The following is a 21,137-nucleotide window of genomic DNA, read 5'->3' on the forward strand; positions in this document are numbered from 1 at the left end:
TTGGAAGCATGTCTAGGCCACCTCTAGCTGAGCAGGCATGGCAATTCCTTTTTGTATTATGATTTGGGAGCATGAATTTCTTTGTCTGCAATTTACTACTGTATGGGCTTGACAGTTCTGGTCCGTCGGTAGAGTGGCCTTGTGTGGTCCCTTTCTATAACTGATTAGGCCCATTTATGCTTTTATCTTCAATGAAGGACCCCTTTCCTTCTGTCACTAAATGAAATTAGTGGAACTGATACCAACGTAGGTTGGTGTATGGAATGTGACCCTACAACCACCTTCCATGACTGAGCATCGTGCATTTGGAAGCAGCTGATGGAAGAGCTACTTTTCTGTGTGCACAGATTGGACTGAGAGCCTTGTCTGGCCGTCTAGCTCAGATAGCCACTACAGTAGCATTTGTACATGTGAATTGGCTCTTCAAGGTGAGTGGAGTTGATAAAGGGGAGACAATGCTTTCACTGAAGGAAAACGGCAGATGGGTCTGTTTATCACAGCTTTACTATCATTAAACAGAGGGAACAGGGGTGTTTTCTTATATTGAAATGTATTGAAAATCCTTCAGTAAGGATAACAATTCAGAAGCTTATTTTATATCTACACCAATTTACAATGCAAAATACCTTGGTAAAAACGTTCTCAAAGGTAGTTTTGGAATTACCTTTTGAAATGTTTGTCTTAACTTCATACTGGCAGCCTGCCCTGAATCAGTAAATGCTTCCATCTTGAAGTTAGTCTAAAATAATTAACAAGGCATCACTGTTCCTATTGGTTTCTAAATTCCCCTTTCTATTGGATAGTTTACTCCCACAGAACCCTCCTATTTAGAAAGGGCACAGACTGGACTTTTAAACTTAAACTCTCCCTTGCCCCAAAGGGAAGTCTCCCATTTACTCGCCCTCCCGCCACCCAATGTCTGTTCCTTTTTTCTAAGTGCCAGAGCTATAGCCATCTCCCTCAAGTGCCAGAGTTGCTGTCAGATCCATATCTGTGCAGCACATATGGCCATTTAGAAATTATTTGGCAAGGTGTTTCTGGTGTCCAACAGTGGAAGGAAGCTCACCACTGTCCAAGCCACAGCAACAGTGCCTCACTTACACAATGCCCCTTTCTAAAGGGAAACTGCACCACTCCACACATTTAGATTTAATAGATGGGGTTTACCGTTTCTGCATTTCTAATCTGGCACTTGAGAGGACTATGCACTGGGAGAAGGAGAAAGTTGATCCAGGAGTGCTTTCTCCAGCATGATGTCTTGCATGGATTCACATGCTCATGAATATTCCCCGTCAGGCTGGGAATCTTCAGTAAATTTAAAGCAGTTTAGCTTTTAGCAAAAAAAACTGCTGGTCTCTTCTATAGCCTATCAGGGTCACTTTGGGTCATACTATCACAGCCAATGCCACTCTTCCTCCTAAGCTTCACCCACGGTAGACATCTTCAGATTCTACTGCATATTTTGTGTTGGAAATCTTAATGTTTTGCTCCATGAAATCCGACATATTTTTGTGAGAATTCATTAATTCTTCGTCTTCTGTCATGTTGTGACTACCGGGGGTGGGGCCCATTGTCGGAGGAGATCCTCAATCCATTGTCGGATCTCCACCTCGTGGTGCTGCAGGCCCAGGCTTGGGTCTTCACTTCGACACCATGTCTGATGTCACAAAGCCTTTTCAGGTCCTGTAGAACTGCTGTCATGGCCACAGGCCTGAAAACCACAGACCCCGCACCATCAGGGAACGAGGGTAAGGGGTAAAAAAACTTTTAATTGTCCCTTTGGGACAATAAAGCATAGAGGGCCCAGCTGGACTCAGTCCTGGTGCCTTTTGGCTCCAGGCTCATGAACAAATGTAAGCAGACACACTTTATTGGGTGCAAAAGTACTTTATTTCACCTACAGGAACTTTCACATGCATTTATTCGGGCGTGGCTGCTGGGGAAAACTGGATTGCATGTGCCGCATTCTTTAGGAGTGGCAGGGTGGGGCCGGTAAACCAAGGCTAATGAGGGTGGCCAGAGCTAGACTATATAAGTCCGCCCAGCCTTCATGCAAACGCTTGGCATTATTCTGCATTGACGGCAGCGTAACGCTCACCGCCATTTGAGCGCATCTTACATTTGATTCCAGCTACCAGCCTCAGCACTTACCTTGGGGCTTGTTCTCGCCAGCACGCAACACCACTGACTCTGGCATTCATCATCCATTTCCAGACCTCCGGAAAACAGCACTTCAACCCCGACATCGCGGCACGGTGAGCAGTTCATCCAAAGACGGCACCTGCAAGAGAAAAAGATAGACCAGGTTAGAAATTACGAAGACATTACATTTAAGGTCGCGCTTTTGACAAATCTTCACGCTTAATCTTAAACCAACACTCACCTGCTGTCGGAGCATTGTGGGCTCCTTTCTCTTCTATTTTCTATCAATCTGTCTGTGTGTGTTCTTGTATTGCGCCGCTAACCCCAAGGCCTCGGGGCGCACACAGGAGGGAGAGCAAAGACAGGCGAAAAGTAACATAAAAATTCAGAAAAAAAAGAAGACACGAAAGAGGGCAGTATTCATCTAGTAAACCAACCAAGAAAACCTGTGTAAAATACACACAGGTGGGATACAGGAGTGATTACAACAGCAACATGAAAGAGGTTATCCTTAACCTATGTCAAACAAGAAAGTTTTTAGTTCGATACCCAGTGAACTGCTATCGGCAAGGTATTTTGGCATATAATTCCATAAGGCAGGAGCCCAGGAGTTAAAACCAGCTCCCCCAAATCTTTTTAAAGTAGACGGGGGATGGAGTAGGGTAGTATCGCTACTAGATCGTAATGAGTGACCAGCCGGTTTCTTTTTTCAATCCTAGCGGTGAGATATGATGGGGCCTTGCCGTACAGGTATTTATACACAATCGACAGCCCTTTATGATGCAGCCGCTGTTTAACCGGCAGCCAATGCAGACTGCGCCTTGCCTTGGAAACATGCATATTGCGCTTGAGTCCCATCACAGCTCACACTGCGCTATTCTGGAACCCCTGCAACGTCTTAAGATTGGCATGGGATGTGCCAATCAGTAGACTGTTGCAGTAGTCCAGCTTGTAGTTCACAATCGCAGCTGCAATCAGTGCAAGATTTTCTCTGGACAAGTATGGGCATATCTGCCATAAGAGCTGGATATAGTAATGGCAGGAAGATTTAAGATAGTTGGTCTGTAGAGTAAAAGACAATTGAGGGTAAAAAAAAAAACCCTACGGTTTTTACAGATTTTGATACGTGGACAACATGTTGACCAATCCTGCAGCAAGGGACGTGTCATTGGACATCTTGACCATGTTGGACACACTGAAGCCTGAAATCCAGCTGCACAAGTCCATTGCTCCTGTCCCTGTTCTGTCAAGGAACCCTCAGAGGCCTTCTTGTGCTAAGCTGACTGCGCCTCTTAAGGCTCCTCTTACCCCTCAGCCATTGCCGGTGGCACTAACCCCTCAGCGGAGAAAACGGCTGAGACCAACACGGACACTGTCGTAACCAGTACACACAAGGAGGAGATTGATGATTACGTTCCTGCAAACGAGGAACCCCCTGGTGTTGATAAACCCTCCAGAGCCTCTCCACCGGACAAGAGCGGTTAATTCCACTCTGATATCTAAAGCTGCCAAGCTGTTGAACCTAGTACCGGAGGAAAAGAAAAAGGAAGTTTTCCTTTTTGAACGATGGGAAGATTGTCTATGTTCACCTGTTTGATATATGGGAAGATAGCCTGGCTGTCATGAAGGACCTCCTAATAATACCCCTGCCAAAAGAGACCGGTTCAAGAAGAAGTACTGAGTTTCAGACTCTGGCCCCTAGATGCCACTGGTTCCAGCCCTCCCCAGACTCGGTGGGCTAGGCCGCCACTAGGAAAATGTTTTTCAACCCCTCGTCTTTGTCTATGGTTCCTCCAGACCAGCCGGAAAGCGCATCATTACTACGGCAGCATCAACGATCAAGGCCCTCAATGCTCTCTCCATCCTGTCCAGGTACAACTGGGAGATATGATGGATGGTGAGACCCATCCTTGACTTCTTCCTAGATGGGAACAAGGCCAAAGCCCTTGGCCCTGTTCCAAGAAGGTGAGGTGGCTTCCGACCACACGATCAGTCGCCCTTGACATCGCAGACTCCAGCTTCACCAGATGGGCAATGGTGTGGCCCTCCGCCACCAGGGTTGGCTCAAGGCCTCCAAATTCTGCACAAATTTGCAGACCAAGGTAATACACATGCCGTTCTGTGGCAACAAACCAGCTTGGAAAGGCGGTCGATGAAACTCTACAGGCCACTAAAGCCATCACAGACGGCGTGCTGTCTGAGCACCCTTCAGCAGATCAGGACGTCCTTTTGCTCATCTGAAGAGTCTGCAGGTCATCCAAAAGCTACCCCCTGCCACCATCGTCAGCTCTTCTACGCCACCACCCAGGAGGCTTATAGCGGGTACTCCCAGGCCTACAGCTGTGGCACCCAGCATCATCGCCCCCATCCAGGACGCATATGCCAAAGCGGGCCAGAACCAGCCCTGGACCCGGACCCCCACTTCTGCAACCCAGTGGGAAGCCAGTTATCACAATTGATAATTGTTGATCAGTGGCAGAAGATCTCCACGGGCAAATGGGTGCTTGACCAATTTAAGCAGGGGTATGCTCTTGAATGCCAGGGCACGTAACCTCAAATTCCTCCTGTCTTGCAACAAGAACTGCATGTGGCACAGCTGCTAAAGGAGGGTCAAGCCATGCTATACAAAGGGGCAGTAGAACTAGTCCCACTGTGGTTCCAGAGTGTACTCCAGATACTTTCTGGTAAGGAGGAAGTCGGGAGGTTGGAGACCCATTCTACAGTTGGGACGACTCACCAAGTTCAAGTCCCAAAGCTTAAGGATGGTCCCGTTGCAGCATGTGCTTGACCAACTGGAGGAAGGAGATTTCCTGCTGTCCCTCGACCTGGATGATGTGTACTTCCACATCCCCAAACACCAGAGATCCCTGCGTTTTGTTGTTCAAGGGTGCCATTGCCAGTTCAAGGCCATGCCCTTCAACCTGAAACGGCCCCAAGGGTGTTCACAAATGTTTGGCCCAGGTGGCAGCGCACCAGCGCCTCAAAGGAATCAAAGTCTACCCTTACCTGCAATATCTCTGCCGATCTTGCCCTCATGCGTTAGCAATCCAGCACACCGTGGGCACCATCCAGAACTTGACTTTTCTTGGATTCTAGATATACTATCAAGTCCTACGTAGTGCCATCTCAGAACGCACTTTCTTGGGGGCTCACCTCCACACACTAGCGACGCCCTCGTAGGAGTGGGTGAGGGCCATCCTGGGGAAGGTTCAACGGCTATCGCCAGCTTCTGTTCCATCAGTCTAATACTGGTCCATCAAGTCCCTGCTCCGAATGATGTCCTTCTGCATCCCTTTTGCAGACTGCATGAGACCCCTTCGGGGGTTTCTGGATGCCAGATGGCAGCAAGTCACTGGCACATGTTCCGAGAAAATCGCTTTCAATCAGGCATTCGGCCAGGTCCTGCAATAGTGGTCAATTCCCCCGGATCTCTCCATAGGGCGCTCACTTTCAGATGCCTGCTTTTCAGGGGATAGTCACAACCGATGCCTCTCGAGGGTTGGGAGGGGGGACCACACAGGGCATTCTTACACCAGAGGACTCTGGCTCCCAGAGGAGGAGGAGGAGGAGTTCCACATCAAAGTCCTGGAACTACGGGCAGACTTTTGGGCCCTCGAGTCTTTTCAGCCTCTGCTCCAGGGGAAGGCGGTGGGAGTCTACACAGACAACACCACCATGTTTACATCTGGAAGGCAGGTGGGACGCGCTCCCCGCGCTCTCCCTGAAAGCACAATCTCTGGTGCTGGCACATTGCTCAATGCATGTTCCTCGTTCCGTTTCGCCTGGCAGGTGTCAAAAACAGTCAGTCTCTCAGCAGGGAGCTGCGGTCCTACCACGAATGAGAACTTCAGCAAACACAAGTGTCTTGTCTCCTCAATGAGGGGCTGCCCTCAAATCAACCTTTTAGCAACGGCTACCGACCCCATGTGTCAGATTTGCCAGCAGGTACCTTCAGCCAAGGAGTCTGGGGGATGCCTTCTCGTTCCCTTGGGAGGGCCTCTTCATGTACACTTTGCCACTGATTCCACTGTGCCTATGTGTGATCAACACTCGGACCTTGCCACTGCAAGATGTGTCCCAGGCAGATCTGGTACTCAAACCTCCATCTGTCAGTGACTCTGGCCATCAAACTGCCTCCACTTCTGGACCAACTCTCCAGAGAATGAGTTAATCCTGCACTGCGACCCACCGTCTGCATCACAGCCTGGCTCCTGCAGCCTAGAATTTGGACACTACCCGCTGCCTTTGGAATGCAAGAAGATTCTAGCCAAAGCCAGGGCCCCCTCTATGCTTGCTTGCTGAAAACGCAAGTGGAAGCGCTTTACAGTGTGGTGCCCATCACAGAAGATTTTTCCACTGCGCGTAACGGTGCTGCAGCTTCTCCCGTACCTGCTCTCGCTGGCCAAGTCTGGCCTTGCCCACACAACTATCAAGGTACACCTGCACGCCATATCCCGGTACACCCGGACTCGAGGCAAGCTCACCCTGTGGTTGCACATGCTTGTTAGAGATCAAAGGCCTCTTCAGAACATTTTCTCCGGTAAAGGTGTTTGTGCAGACTCATCCCTCATTTTTTATGTTAAAGGTATTTATACAACGCACTATCGCCACGGGAGTGATCCTCTGGTGCTATGGGGGGGATCTGAAAAGCAAGAGGGTAGGATAAGTTAGTAGAATTGAGTGGGGAGAAAGTGCAAGAGAGCTGTGATGGCCCGTTGGCAGCTTCAGTTCGGTGTACACTGTTCGCTGAGCGTAGGTGTGATTTATTTTATTTATTTTTCGGCAGTTAGTTGTCGTGTGCTGTTGTGCGCGAGGCTGTGTGTAGATTGTTTTGTTGTTGCGGTGAAGTGCGTGCGGTTTGTTTGATATAGGTATGGTTGTGTTTTGTTTAGAGTTTGAGAGGTGTAAGCGGAGGGATGAGTTTTTTTTTTTGTGGGTTGATTAGTGGTGGCGCTTCATTGTACCTCCTCCGTTTTGTATACCTGTGGTACTCGTCCCTACCAGTGTTACGTATTGGCTGTGTGCTGGGGGTGTCCTTAGGTCTATATTCTTTGACCGGATTGTGGGTTGTCTGCTGGGCTATTTTAGTGGTGATGACTCCTCCACCCCCTACAGTTTTTTTCCACAGGGGGATGAGCTAGATATGTCCTGAGGACTGTAGGGTCCGAAATTCATCAGCGATTTGGTGCATCTGCAACTAATAATTCATAAAATCAAAGCCAGTTGTTGGCGAACAGGTCTAAGGTGATTCTTTGTATGAAACTCTATAATGTTATGCACAAGAATATGATAAAAATCAGATGCAATATATTAACCACATAGTGGATGTTAGGGTGTGCAGCCCACACCAAAGGCTAGAGCGCCTTGGATCTTCTCTTTTCAATTATTCTGTGTGCCCGACACGGAGGCACGACAACGCTGGGTTGGCACCCCATTCAGTTGTGACTACTTACAAGAACCTATTGATCTAAAGAATTGAGTAGAAGCAGTGCCCACTCACCACTTCCCTGCTTAGGAGGAAGTGTCAAGTTAGAGGAGACCAGCAGTTTTTAGCTTAAAGCTAAAAACTGCTTTTAATTTACAGAGGATTCCCAGCCTGACAGTGGGGAATATTCATGAGCATGTGAATCCATGCAAGACCCATGCTGGAGAACAGGGTTACAGGTAAGTGACTTGTTCCTTATTCCTCTGTTTAAAAGTCTGTGCACAGCTCATTGGAGGAGGAGCCAGTACTGGACAATGTTGAGGAGGAGGTACCTTAATCTAGCCTGAGTACCTGTTAGGAAAGATTTCATAATTGTATGTAATTTCCCCTCCATGTGTCAACCCCCCAATCTTTTTGCTGCTGTTTAAACACCATTGACCTACCTTGCCAGACGAGCACAGCCTTCAGCTGCACTCCTGGCTTTCGCTCACCTTTTTATGGGGAAACTGACATGCCCTTAAGACAGTCAGTACTGGGAGACTTTGTTTCCCTTTGTCCTTTCCTCATGTTGCAACTTTTGTGCAACATGTAACAAGTGTGCCATGTATCTTACCATACAGCACACTTGGGTCTGTAGTCATTCCCAGAGGCCCTAGATACTCTCGCTGGATTTTTTATGAACCGTGCAGATGTGTCATGGACAGGACTGGTGGCAGCTATCGTTTCGCATTATTTTTAACCCTTTCCTGCCATGTTAACCGCGTTTGGCACGAATAGGTGGCCTGGCTCCAATATGGCCATGCCAGGAGGTTCTTTGTCCTGTCCTTTGGCCATCTTGCCCCTTCACCTTCCCCAGGTCGAGTTGACCTGGGCCAGTCCTTAGTTGGTCATGCAGTTTCCCGCGAAACCCAATGCTTTTGCGGGCTTCTGCATGCCTTGTATGTGTGCCTCCAAGATGTGGGCTGGAACGTCTGGTTCCAATACACATCCTGGGTGCCAGAGAGTCCAGAGTGTCATGAATGACTTGGACCACCGTGGTCCATGATTGGTCCACGTATGGAGTGAGTGTTTGTGAGCAGATCTCCCATTGGGTCCCCTTCGTTTTGGCGAAAAGGGAACTTTGGATAAGAGGAAGCCAAAAATGCCCATACCAGGTCGATCTCCTGAGTTCTCACTGAACAAAGGATAGAATCCAAGTATCCTGCAACTACAAAGCTGAATCAAGGAACCGCTGGTGACCCGCTGGAAGGTTTGGCACCCTGAGCCCGCTGTCGTCCCGTGGCACCCCTCTGCCTCTGGTCGTCCTAGGTCTGCAAAGACACTTCGACCAATTGGAATAGTGGGACCAACTATTCTCGGCACCTTCACCAAACCCTGCACGTAAGCTTTCTCGGAAGTGTCCCTGGGCCAACCAGAGGGCTGACCAGCTTACGCAGGACCTTTGCTCTGTCTCTGCCGTCGTTTGGAGGATATGATATGGCATTTGTAACGGAGGCCCTCGAAACTTGCTATACTGCTAGCTCTGTGTCCACGCCACCCTCACACCTAATTACGTACACTTGGCGTTCCCAGGTCTGAAGTTGAAGTGAGACAAGTGCGCCAGGACCGGAGTAAGTGCGGTTACTGTGTTGACCTGCCGTGGCAACGACCTGTGCAAGTTCGTTGCATTGGTGACCCTCTTGCCCCTGAAGCCTGCTGCAGTGAAACTGGGCCGATTCCTCCTCCTGGAGCGGAGATATCGCCACTGTCCCGTTTGGAAATCATCACTGTATCTCGGGAACTAAAAGGTGCCGAGATGTCCTTTTTGCCGCATTTAAATTTGCAAGTGAAGTGGACTGACCTTCCGAAGTTTGGATCCGCTTGTGTCGGGGACCGGTGAGTACTCAGTACCCCAACCGGTGGCCCCTAGCACAAGGGCCCATTTTTAGGCACGAGTGGCCCCCGAGGGCCCCTCTCCTTTCCACTGCTATTGCGAAATAACGACTCCATCCCGACTGCTAGAACTGCCTCTGCCTTCAAGTGGAAGTCCTTCTTGAATAGTGGGAACCTATTCTTCATCGCCTCATCCACCTTCCTGAGTTGCTAGAGACCCTTGAAGAGACCCCATTTTGCCAATTGGAACAACTGCGTGCGCTTGCATTGCATGTACTGTTGAGCACAAGGCTCTGCTCTTCTTAGGGCTTGGACTGCCTCTTAGATGGGTGTGTTGCTGATGTCGAAGGGGCCCAAGGACTACCTGCAATGCCGGTTTCCTTTCCATTTAGGTTGTCGACATATTTCGTGCATCTACCCCTTTGGATCCAATTTGTCTTGTATATATAGTGTATTGATAGTCTTGTGTTGGTTACTGAGTAGTACTGTGATTCTTTTGCTATGGTCTATGTTACAAAGGCCTTGTAATACACGGGTTTATATTTTTGATATAACACCTGTCTGGAGTAATTTGTAAGTGTCCTTGCTCTGTGTGCTCATTGAGGTCCTTCAGTCACCCTCACCCCTCCTGAGACTTAGTCTTGACCGCCTGACATAGATACCCCGATTGGTCTGGCTTGTCCAGAGGTTACCCTGTTCCAAGAAACTAGGCTGGCCTTCTGAACCTCTGCCTCTCCTGGTCAGAGTTCAGAAATCTGTCTTAACAGTACCTCCCAAGCATTTTGGAGGAATTTGTAAAAAAAAAAAAAAAAAAAAAAAATTCAATGCTTAAGCTATGTGTACATCATGCACCTGCATCGCCTTTACTGGACTACCGGTCTCATCAGTGTGCCTCCCCCCCCACTCCGCCCCTATTTGATGGGATGGCATGCCATTGTGAGGGCTTCCTATTGCTGTCCTGATTCCATTGCCCCATCAGTCCCCCTCTTTATTAATTTGTATGGTATTAGCATACTTGATCGAAAAACATTTGACCTTTTCAATTTGACCTTTTTTTATTGTTTTTTCGATGAAATTAAATGAATATATGGGCTGGGGTAAGGAAATAGGTTAAGGTGGGGGGTACGGGGGTTATTTTTTCCCCCTCATTTTCGACCAAAAAATTAGGTGAAATTGGAAAAGGTCAAGTATTTTCGATCAGGTAGATCAAAACCATTTGTATAGGGCTAATAACCACTCTGGTAGCTAAGTGATGAGGGTGACCTGTTTCTGGACTAGGATATAGATGTTAATATAGCAAAGGTTTAATTTGAAGTCTTGAAGGCCTCCAAGCGCTAGTGAGTCTTGTCTTTTCAGGCAGCAGGTTCTGGAGCCCAGCTGCATGAACCTGGCGTGAACTGTCTCCAGGTACACGCTTCAATTGACTTCAGCACTACCATCTCGTGCCTGTGGAAACCATACCAACAGTTCTAGCAGTAGTGGTGTCAAATAGTAGAGGTTCCTCCAGCTATGTCATGCCGGTCAAGTGGCACAGCGAGTAGAGCGCTCGCTTTGACACCCGTGCAGAGCCTGTTAACGCAGGTTCGAATCCCGGCGGGGCCAAACTCAGCCTTTCATCCTTCCGAGGTCGATAAATGAGCACCACACACCGTGGGTAATAATAAGCAGCGCTCGGATACCTGAGGGTTTGTAGCGCTATATAAAAGCCTAATTATTATTATTATTATGTACCAGGAACGACATTTTAGTGAGACCCGTTTCCCTAAGCATTGTTCTAGAGAGTACCACCCTAATTCACACCACCCCAATATCGTTACTGCCTTAGATTTGTTGTTCTAAATGTTAATGGCCCTGTGTATTGTATTGTCATTTATATAGGGCCATTTCCCCATTTGTATGGCCTCAATGTGTTTTGTGGTTGGATTGCCCTCAGAGAGCAAAGACCATGTATGGGAGCATTTTACGGTTTTAGTTTAAAATGCATGTGTGCACTCTGACTGGATTAAGAGTTAGGAGGGCTGGCTAGGCTCCAGAAAGGAACCCAGGGGTCGGGCACGTGGGTGGCTGCTGTCGGAGGTTGAGGCAGATTGCTATTGCAGGAGACTCGATGTGTGCTCAGCTAGTCCGAAGTTTGTCTTGGGTTGTTGCAGCATACTAGTGGCAGAGGTGTTGAGGGACGTCAGGGGGTTCAATGCAGATGGCTATGCGAGCAGCTAGACCAGATTTGTCATAGTCATATCTGCATTCTAGAGTGCCTGGATGTGGAGTTGTGCATGCGGCATGTGTCCACAGACATGGTGTGATTTGTACATAACTTAAACTTGGACAGAGTTCATCGTTCATGTCTCTTCCTAGGTCTCCCAAGTCGATTGGCATGTCTTGCAAACTGAGAGCTACCTAGATTTGAGAAATTGGGCAGTGGGAGAAACACCTAAAATGCATGTTTTTCGCTATTGCTGTACTGTAAGGATAGATGCTGTTCAGATAGATCAGTGAGTGTTTGTTCCTGGGATCTGTGTTCACCATCCAGGTCAAGGGTTTAAATCCTCACTGCATAGGCTCAATCTTGAGTATCATTAAATTGGTGTTTACAGAGATACAAAAATGGCAAACCATCTGTAGCAAGTACCATACGAAAAAACCTATTAATTGAATTGGGTATGAAAAGGCAGATGAATGCTTTACAAGACCACTGCGGATCCATCACTAAACCCCTGCCTTAAGTCTCCTCCAAGGTGGCTAGGCAAAGGCAGACTTCCTGACTTTTGTATACTGCAGGAGGAGACCAGGCCCAGGGTGGTGAGGAGATCCTGTAGGATGAGATTTGTCTTTAAAAGGAAGAATCTTTTACAGGTGCCATGACATGTAATGGCCTATTGTAGTTATGATGCACCTAAAATACCTATTGCACCTTTTGATGTAGATGACACCTCTAATCATCCTAAGCAAGGAAATGCTTCTTGAGATTTCCAAAGTTAAACACCATCCTAACTCCCAAAGGTACAGTGAAAGGGAATCTATAAATGATGGCTTAAACTGCTTTCTCCTTTGCAGATGAAATCTTGTGATCATTCCTTAAGTACATTTAGGAGCAGTAAACTGGCTTTTAAAAATGGAACACTGACTAGAAGCCTAATTCTGGTGTTGGGGACTACAAGTCCCATAATCCCTCAGGTACTGGGACAAGGAAGAGGGCTCAAGAGCAATGTTGCAGGAGTGGTCAGCTTGTTAAGCATAATGACCCACACCTGAAGGAGACAGAGAGGCTTAAAAGGCCCACGCAGGTGCAGGCCATTAGAAGGAGATGGAAGTGGAGTAACCGCAGTAGAAGGAAAGCATGTTGTTGGCAGTCCATGCAGAGAAGGGATGCCGGGACTTGGCCAAGCCGATTCCAGCAGCCTGTCCTGAGAGGGTATTTTTCCTCCTGAATCTGAAGTGCAGAGTATGCGCAGCGAAAAGTGTGAAGAAAGACTGTTTTCTTCCCCCATGTGAACCTGATTGTTGGGATGGCACATCAGGAAGCATGCCGGAGACCGTGGCTGGAAGTTTGTATGCAGCCGAGGGTCCCAGGAGCGAGACAAGCTGTGACTGCATGGCGGGAACAAAGACACCTTCACAGAGGGAGAGTGTAATGTTAAGAAGCCAGCAGAAGCCTTGAGTATTCTGGCACGTTCTGATCCCTTGCGTGAACAAAGGCAGGCAACTGTACCAAAGGAGAAGCACTTGCAGGTGAGTGAAAGCCTTGGAACCCCGACCGTTAATTGTCAGGCAATGCAATGCAATGCAACAAGAGTAGCACTCGCATATGTGTAAAAGCGAGGCAAACTCAATAGTTGATTGTTGCACATGAAGATGACATTTGCATAGGAGTGCAATTACCGGAATGGATTTAATTGAAAATTAAACTATCGAAAGAGGCTAAAATACCAATTGTGTGTGTGTGTGTGCGCCTAAAAATGATCCTAAAAGTGAAGGCTAATGAGAAGTTTCATTTATAAAGCAGAACATTGTAGCACTGTATCAAAGTGACTGAACTTTAAATTGTGAGTTGCAGGGAACAAGCATTGCCTCAGAGTGGCGGCGCAAGCATTATCCCAAGCCAAGAGTGGTGCAAGCATTGTCCAAAGGCAAAAGAGACTAACAAGGCATACAATTAAGTTGCACTGGTTGGTAGGAAGAGAAGGGGTGAATGCAAGATTGTAAAAGGGTGTAGCTTGTTGATTATAATTGTTTCTTAGAAGCTGGTATCCAAACTCAACTTGCCAAAGCTAAAAAGGAGGAAAGGTAGAAACACATCCTTGATAGCATTTTGGTTGTTGTTTTGGCAGAAAGACAAGTGGCACAGAGTCTGCCCTTCTGAAAGGTGAATGTTCAGGGGAGTGCCTTGCTTACATGAAGGTGTTGAGGCACGCTAAATGTTGATATTGTCTTTTTCAAAAGTCGCAAAATGTAAAAGTGCTGAAGCTGTGGTCAGACATTTGGTTGTCAGTAGATTTGAGACTTCAGAACACCTTTTGAGTGTGGAACAGTATCTGGCAGGCAAGTAGACCTGTATGGCAACTCTCTGTAGAACTGAACCCTCGAGTTAGTCCACCTGGTGGAAGCAGAAGTGTTAAGCAGTCATCCTCGCAGTCGTATGCTGTGATTTAAGGTACTATAAAGAAGAGAGCTTTGAAGAAGCTGTTTTTCTTTATCCTTGACAAGAAGCTGTTTCTTATTTAACCCTTGTCAGAAGATGTTCTTTTGAATCTGACAAGAAGTTATATTTTCTTTGATAGTCATAAAGTGTGGCAAAGCACATTGGCCAAGAATGTCATTGGTGCTGTATCATGAAGTGGAAATAGTTATTCAGAGGAAGAATTATTGATCTTTTTGTTGAACATTGATTTAACAGAATATTGGAACTGAATCTAGTCTAAAACCCAGGGAAGGGGAGTTCACCCAGGTTATAAAGAAAAACGGTGGAATTGGAATTCTTCACGAAAGTGTTCCTCGGTGTATGTTCATGCCAGTTAAAGTCTTTCCTCAATTCAGTATTCAATACGCCCATTTCCTTGGCTCAATTTTAAAGTTTGGTACGCAATACACATTGTTTTGCTTAATTGTGAAATACTATTAATTTCAAAATTAACCATGTTTTAGATTCATTCACTTAAGAATTCAACATATAGTAGATTTGCTTTGTGTCAAAGTTCCAGTCACTTTGGATGTCAATTTTCACTAGTACATTCAAGTTCAAAAGTATTTATTCAGTTCGGTATTCAATAAACGTTTGAGAGATCTTTTCTATTCAGCCTGTTAAAACAGTTCAATGTTCAGGCATTTGACTTCAATTGAAATGCCCAGCACTCAGAGACTTTGTGCTCCTTGAGTTACGCGACCACTCCGATAAAACATATTTACACTTCACGCTTAAATAATGGAAATAGTATTCGATCGGAGACCTTCAAAACCGTGTTTGCTGATACATGCAACCACTCTGATGCAAAATATTTGTTAACAGTGGTAAAGCACCAGGTCTAGTTTGTTTAGAAACTCACTGGTCACCTCGGCAGCTGTTCCAGTGGTGCGGGATACACAGCCTTTGGATTCCGCCTCCATGGGTCTAGATCCTGTCCCTCAGACACTCCTGTGTTATCGGCTTCGCACAGGGGAACGAGCTATGCTGATGCAATGGAAAGGAATAGCCTCTCCACTGCTCCCTTCTCGGCCCTTAGTCTGCTCCACAGAGCCCCCCAGCTCCCACACCACGCTGCCTGGGACTCACTGCCTGCAGTCCCCAGCATTTTGGCGTAATTTGCAAGGCAGACCAGCTCGCAGCCTCTCTTCGAACATGATTTCCTGCTGCTGCTGCTCTTGCTGCCTTTTCTCTGTATTGCTTTGTTCTCCTCCCTTTATACACCTGCAACCCTCTAACAGGTTGCAGGTGTGCTTCAATTGAATTTGCCTGACCAAGAGGGACATGCCTGACCCTCACATCCTAAAGGCATCTTCTTCGTCCCAGTACCAGAGTGGTGAAAAGGTATCGTGTTCATCACTCACAGCTGCTTCTTCCTTGTCTCTGTACTTTTAATTGTCACATGAGGACAATTGGGCAAAGCTGACTTACAATGACCCATAAAGGTCAGGGGATGGTTAGGTTGGTTGTCAATAGGAAAAGGGCATTACCATGTCTCGGCCATGGGCACGCTGCTTTCATTCATCAAGGACCCTCCACCCAGGTGATCCTCCCCCGCTTCTGCGCCCCCAGGGTCAGGATCCAAGAGCAATGGCCTTTCCCTGGCCTGATGCATGGAGGATCCAAGGGGAGTAGGAGTAAGAATACCCTCAGATTTCTCACAATACGTTATAAATATGTGGCAATTCACAACAAGTGTGAGGGCCAGATCTCCTTTGTTAGTGTTTCCTTTCGTTTGCAATGGGCAGGAAATCCTCATTGGGGTAGGGATAGTGAAAGGTCATCCACAAGTTGTCCACCTCACATCTCTGACCCCTCACATCACGTTACATTACTTCAGGACCCATGTGACTATTTCTAGAGGTGACCCTCAACCTGTGCAAAATGGGTCACAAATAGGGGAATTTCAATGCATTTCTGCAACGGTTCTTCCTATTCAGGCATTCGTGTAAGAAGATTGGGAGATCTAGCCTACCACCTCGGAGAGTGTGACATTTCCCAAGTAAATGTTTTAATACAAAGCATTCACTGTACACTGCCATATTCCTCTGCATCTCCAACCAAACTGTTTGGCACGGGACTATCTTGCATGAGGCCATTATCTGATTTGTAGAGGCAAAAATAAGCCAAGGGTAACTGCTGAAAAGAGTTTCGAGGTCACCCAGGCCTAGGTTTTCTCTTGCTGCAGAGATGGGGTGTGGGGTACAGGGATGGGAGTGGACAATCATACAACTGAGGTTCATAGACTTAACATATTTTCAATTGTTTTCAGCAACCACGTTCTTCAACCACATCAACCTCCAGTACAGCACAATCTCCGAATTCTGCACTGCAGACACATGTCAGACCATGGCTGTAGGCAACACGTAAGTGGCTTCATTTTATTTTGTTGTCACCCAGAATATACCCGCTGCATGAATGTGTAAATTATGTTCCCGCCATAGTCGAAATCCTCTCCATAGGCCAGCAATGGTAAGCATTCAGGTGAAACAGGAATGAGACCAGTGAAGGTAGAATTAGAACCCGGAATCTGGTATTTTAACTAGTATTGTAATGGGAGCAATGTGGGCCCAAGCACTTAAATAGCAGATACTTCAGGTGCAGAGTTTACCTTAGATAAACGTCTGTTTTTCTTCCAGAGTGCATGCGGTGTAATTTATCTTTCAGGTATCGCCAGCTTCTGCAGTTTGACAAGAGACCGATGTCCATAGCTGTGCTCAACTCAGACCTTTACCAAAGCCATCATCGCTAATGAACTTGGACCTGTGCCATTGACAGACCTACTTTGTGTCCCTGGCAGCCTGGATCCCTATCCCAGCTGAAAGCAGGCCTTGTCATCTGTTAAATATTGGTATTGCTGGTGGTCCTAAACACAGGTTGTCATACAGAATTTGTCCTATTCACTGAAAAGAAATTGCTAGCTATTTTAATCACAAACCAGTGCTGTAGACGATAATTACTAGCCTTGTTAAATGTTGAACATTGGCATAGTCACTGAAGATGTTGAATAGGAATGCACAAACGTGCGGGTGGAGGATGAAGATCATTTCCCCCTCCCAGCCGCTCCACTCCTCCTTTCCCTGCTTATTCCCTTGCACTTTTTGTCCGTACACTTGCATAGTAAGAATGTCACAAGACCTAGTACGACTGTTGCTGATGTTTTGTGGCGCCTGGAAATACTTGTGTGTAGGCGCCATACAAATGGCCAATAAATCAAAATAAATATAATTTTGTATCTGTGAAGAGCTTCCACTGCACAGGCAATTTACTGTTTGTTCTGTGGGGTTGGTGCTCCCACTGCTGTAATGCTATTCCCATTCTATGTGAGGAGAGCTTAGATCACTTACCACCTGCTAGGCAAGTTCTTTGGGAGGGCATTTTGGACAGCTAAGCCTATGCTGTTTACATTCCATGAGAGTGTAGCTGGCATTTCTGAGGCCCTTCATTTTCCTGTTCAGTGTGTGGGTGCTTGTACTTCTCCATGACATGCAGTGTCTTCTCAATGAGCGTGGAACCTCTACTGCTGTAATCGACTTCACTTTGGTAATCTTGTATTGTTGAGACCAATGATGTTTGTGTTGCATGTGAGGAAAGCATGATCTACAGAGGTCAATAGCATACCTTTTCTATATTAGGAGGATAATGTGCACTCCTGAAGCCTATGTTGCGCTGGTTCTTTAGACCCATTCCTTATCTGTTCTGTGAGGGTGGGTATCTACCCTTGCTTAACTTTCACAGATCTACTCCACTTGAATTGCTGTTTCCCTGATTTGCCTTTTCTGTTTTTCTGTGCAAGGCCGGTCAGCTCCCTACTCAAGCCGGCATGTTCTGCGTGAGCAAAGCGTTGAAAGGTTTATGCTGCTGTTGTACCTATTCTTTGCATGCAGAGGAAGCTCACGGTGTTAGTGCTCCATTTGTGAGTTTTTGTTCTACTGCACAATGATTTATCTGTTAATTTCAGAGAAACCTGCTTTCTTTCATTTGGAGAGCGGCTGCATAATTTCCTACAGTTTAAACGTTTTGGATGAGTTTGCCAGATTTTCACACACTTTTTGCTCTATTGTGGAGGACAAAACTCTTAATTCTTTGAAATGACATTTACTCTCAAAGTTGAAAAATAGCAAGTCAAATACTCGCACCTCAAAATCTTATCTGGAGCAGTGCATGCAGCATCGTTTGATTCAGCAATTTTGGATTGGACTTTTCCTGTGATAGGATCCCTTCACTTAAATCTCCAAGGAATCCTCCTCTTTACTTCGTTTGGCCCAGTGCATTTTAACATTTCATACGGGGATGCATTTACTAGCCAGTTGGCCTCCCACTTAGAATTAGAATCAAATTGGAGTGAAATCTCTCTTGCCTTGATTTCTTGTATTGACTGATAGACTATTTTCAGAAATGCAGACGTTTCGGAATTGAGAAATGTCCTTCATGTCTCTGTAGCTACATGCATAATTTATTGAAATATGCACATGCGTTTATTCAAACATTGTCCTTTATCATTGTACGGATGTGATTGGGGCCCTTTGCTGAATTCAAATACATTTTCTGTTTTCAAATTAAAACTGATATATTTTATTTGTCAATTTAAATATATTTCTTTGGTGTACATGACGTGGTACACTTCATATTGATTTAGGTGTGTTGTGAAGGTCCTAGTATGGACAAAGACCTCTTCCTTCAAACTAAAATAATTTTTTAAAAGGCAGCCTTAATAGACTGATGCACATTTCACAAGATGCCTTATTGCATTTCCAGGTGAAGATTTGGAGGCTGTTCGAGGCCTCGGCTGTGTGAAGTTGCCATTACTGGCTCACCAGAATTTATTGACCCCGCTCCCCATCTTTGTGATTATGCGCTTTGGGAGTGTCCCTCGCTTCCATGCCATTGGAAAGCAGGGGACAAACAAAAAAAACAAATGGGGGGGGGGGGGTCCTGCGGCGTCCGCTCCGACCCACGTTAGAGGGAACTGATGCCACAGGGACAGAGGAGTGACTGTGTGCTTCAGAAAAGCTAAGTAGGGGAGGGGTAGGGTATGCAGGAATGCCGGTGAACTTGATCTATGTGATCACCAGCAGGATTTTGCAAGTATTTTTGGATTTGCAATTTCCCAGTGCACGGTAATCACACAGATCCTACTAATGTGTGGGTAAGTGTAAAAAATAAAATGTTATACCATATGCACGTTTGGCATAAGGTCCAGCCTGGTAACCTAGTCACAAGTTGAACACCAGTAGGAACTGCTTCTACAAACATTGGAGAAAAGTCTGAAGTAGCTAAATGGCATGTAAGATGGGGGGAAAAAGAGCCCTAAAATGTCAACAGTCCAGTACCTGTGTAAGTACTCGTGCACGAACAGGTAGATCCTGGAGCCGAAGCTTAGTTACCTATGAGGAACTGAAATGATGCTTAGACCTTTAAAAATACTCTAATGCGTGCAGGAGAATTGGATGCAATGACGTTCTAGTGCAATGACATAACACAAAGAATGCAAGCGTAGTAGAGGCAGGAGCCCATAGGTCAATATTCACAAGGCCTTAAATAGGTGAAAAATCGTGCAGCCACTGAGGTGGTGCATACCAGGAGTGTGAATCTGTTGAGAAAAAAATTATGAACAAGATTATGAAGTATTCCACAGGAAGGAAAAGGTAGATTTCAAAACTACAAAGGGGGTCAGTGTTGTAGATAAGGTATGAAATGGATTAAAGGATAGAAATGGAGAAGTACAACCCAGTAGAATACAATCCCCATATTTACAAAATGACCCGGCAAAAGAAAACGCAAACCCATAGAAAATGTGACCTCATATTCATATCGGGCAAGCAATGATATATAATATCACGTAGAGATTGTCGGGTAAGTCCATGGTGTGTGTTAAGAATATAGTCATTCTTATCAGCATGACTGCAACACAACCAAGCAAAAAATCGATTTCATAGCAAATCTGGATAAAAGGATGTTGAGCAATATATTTATAATACCATAAGCATAATAATGCTCGCACACATCAAAGGAGTTTTGAGCTGTCAATCCAGAAGGCCTCCCTCTTGACAGTCCTCTTCGAATATCGCCTGTAAAACATTATCACTTCAAGAATCGAAGTGCATCTGTGCAATGGAATGTCCCTTCTCATTGAAATGCGTAGCTACAGACTAGTTGGCATTGTGGCTGCGTATACATGATTTACGCTCGGTCCAACGAATTCTAGCTTTTCGGGATGACTGGCCAACATGGTAAACTCAAGATGGACAGCGGAGACAGTATATGATGTCCTTAGAATCGCAAGTAGCAAACTATCGTAAATGTATCTTTGTACCGGTTCTAGGATGGAGTACTAAAGAGACCTTAACAATGTAATTGCAGTTCCCACAGTATAAGCATGGGTATGTGCCAAGACTGAGAGGTATTTCTGTTCTCAAGTTTTTCACAGTTCTTAACAATAAGATCCCTTGAGACTACTGCTGCGTTTGTATGCGAACACCAGCGAGTTGTGAATAGATGTCTAGTTCTGCTATCATTCTGTAGAATGTACATCTTATGATGTAGGTACTTTGATATGAATATTAAGGCTGGGTGTCCGATTCAGCGCTCCGTATATAAAGGATTCTCTGCATTTCTTACGAACCATTAGTTCTGCTTGTGCCAGTTCCTCAACGGAGTATCCTTTCTATGAACCAGTCATGTCATTTTTTTTAAAAACATTTTTTAATTGATTTCGCTGAAATTAATCAACTTTTCAACATAGTACAACATTAAGAACAACTTAAAATCAGTTCACATAAAATATAACAAATTAAATCATGCCTTGTTTACATATTACAATTTCCAAAAAATAAAACCATAATTACCATAAACAAAAACCATATTTTTTTTCTGGTTTGATTCATGTATATTATTATTGCTTCTACTGTTCATGTTCGATGTTGTTAAACTGTAAAGCGCCTTGGATTAAGGCGCTAAATAAAAATAATAAATACAATTAATTATACATACAATGATAGTGCGTTAATAAGACATGGA

General features: G+C 45.7%; 1 protein-coding gene across 4 annotated transcripts in view; it reads left to right on the forward strand.

The window, feature by feature from the left end:
• MOB2 (MOB kinase activator 2) overlaps positions 1-21,137 on the forward strand; it is a 644,864-nt gene that overhangs the window by 488,497 nt on the left and 135,230 nt on the right. For all 4 annotated transcript variants that reach the window (XM_069623962.1, XM_069623963.1, XM_069623961.1 and 1 more), the window contains exon 3: positions 16,390-16,483. In XM_069623962.1, the coding sequence (XP_069480063.1) occupies positions 16,390-16,483 (94 nt within the window). The remainder of the gene's footprint in view (positions 1-16,389; positions 16,484-21,137) is intronic.

The sequence above is a fragment of the Ambystoma mexicanum genome, chromosome 11, assembly GCF_040938575.1.
Source record: "Ambystoma mexicanum isolate Mex_15411 chromosome 11, UKY_AmexF1_1, whole genome shotgun sequence".
NCBI classification, from domain to species: Eukaryota; Metazoa; Chordata; class Amphibia; order Caudata; family Ambystomatidae; genus Ambystoma; species Ambystoma mexicanum.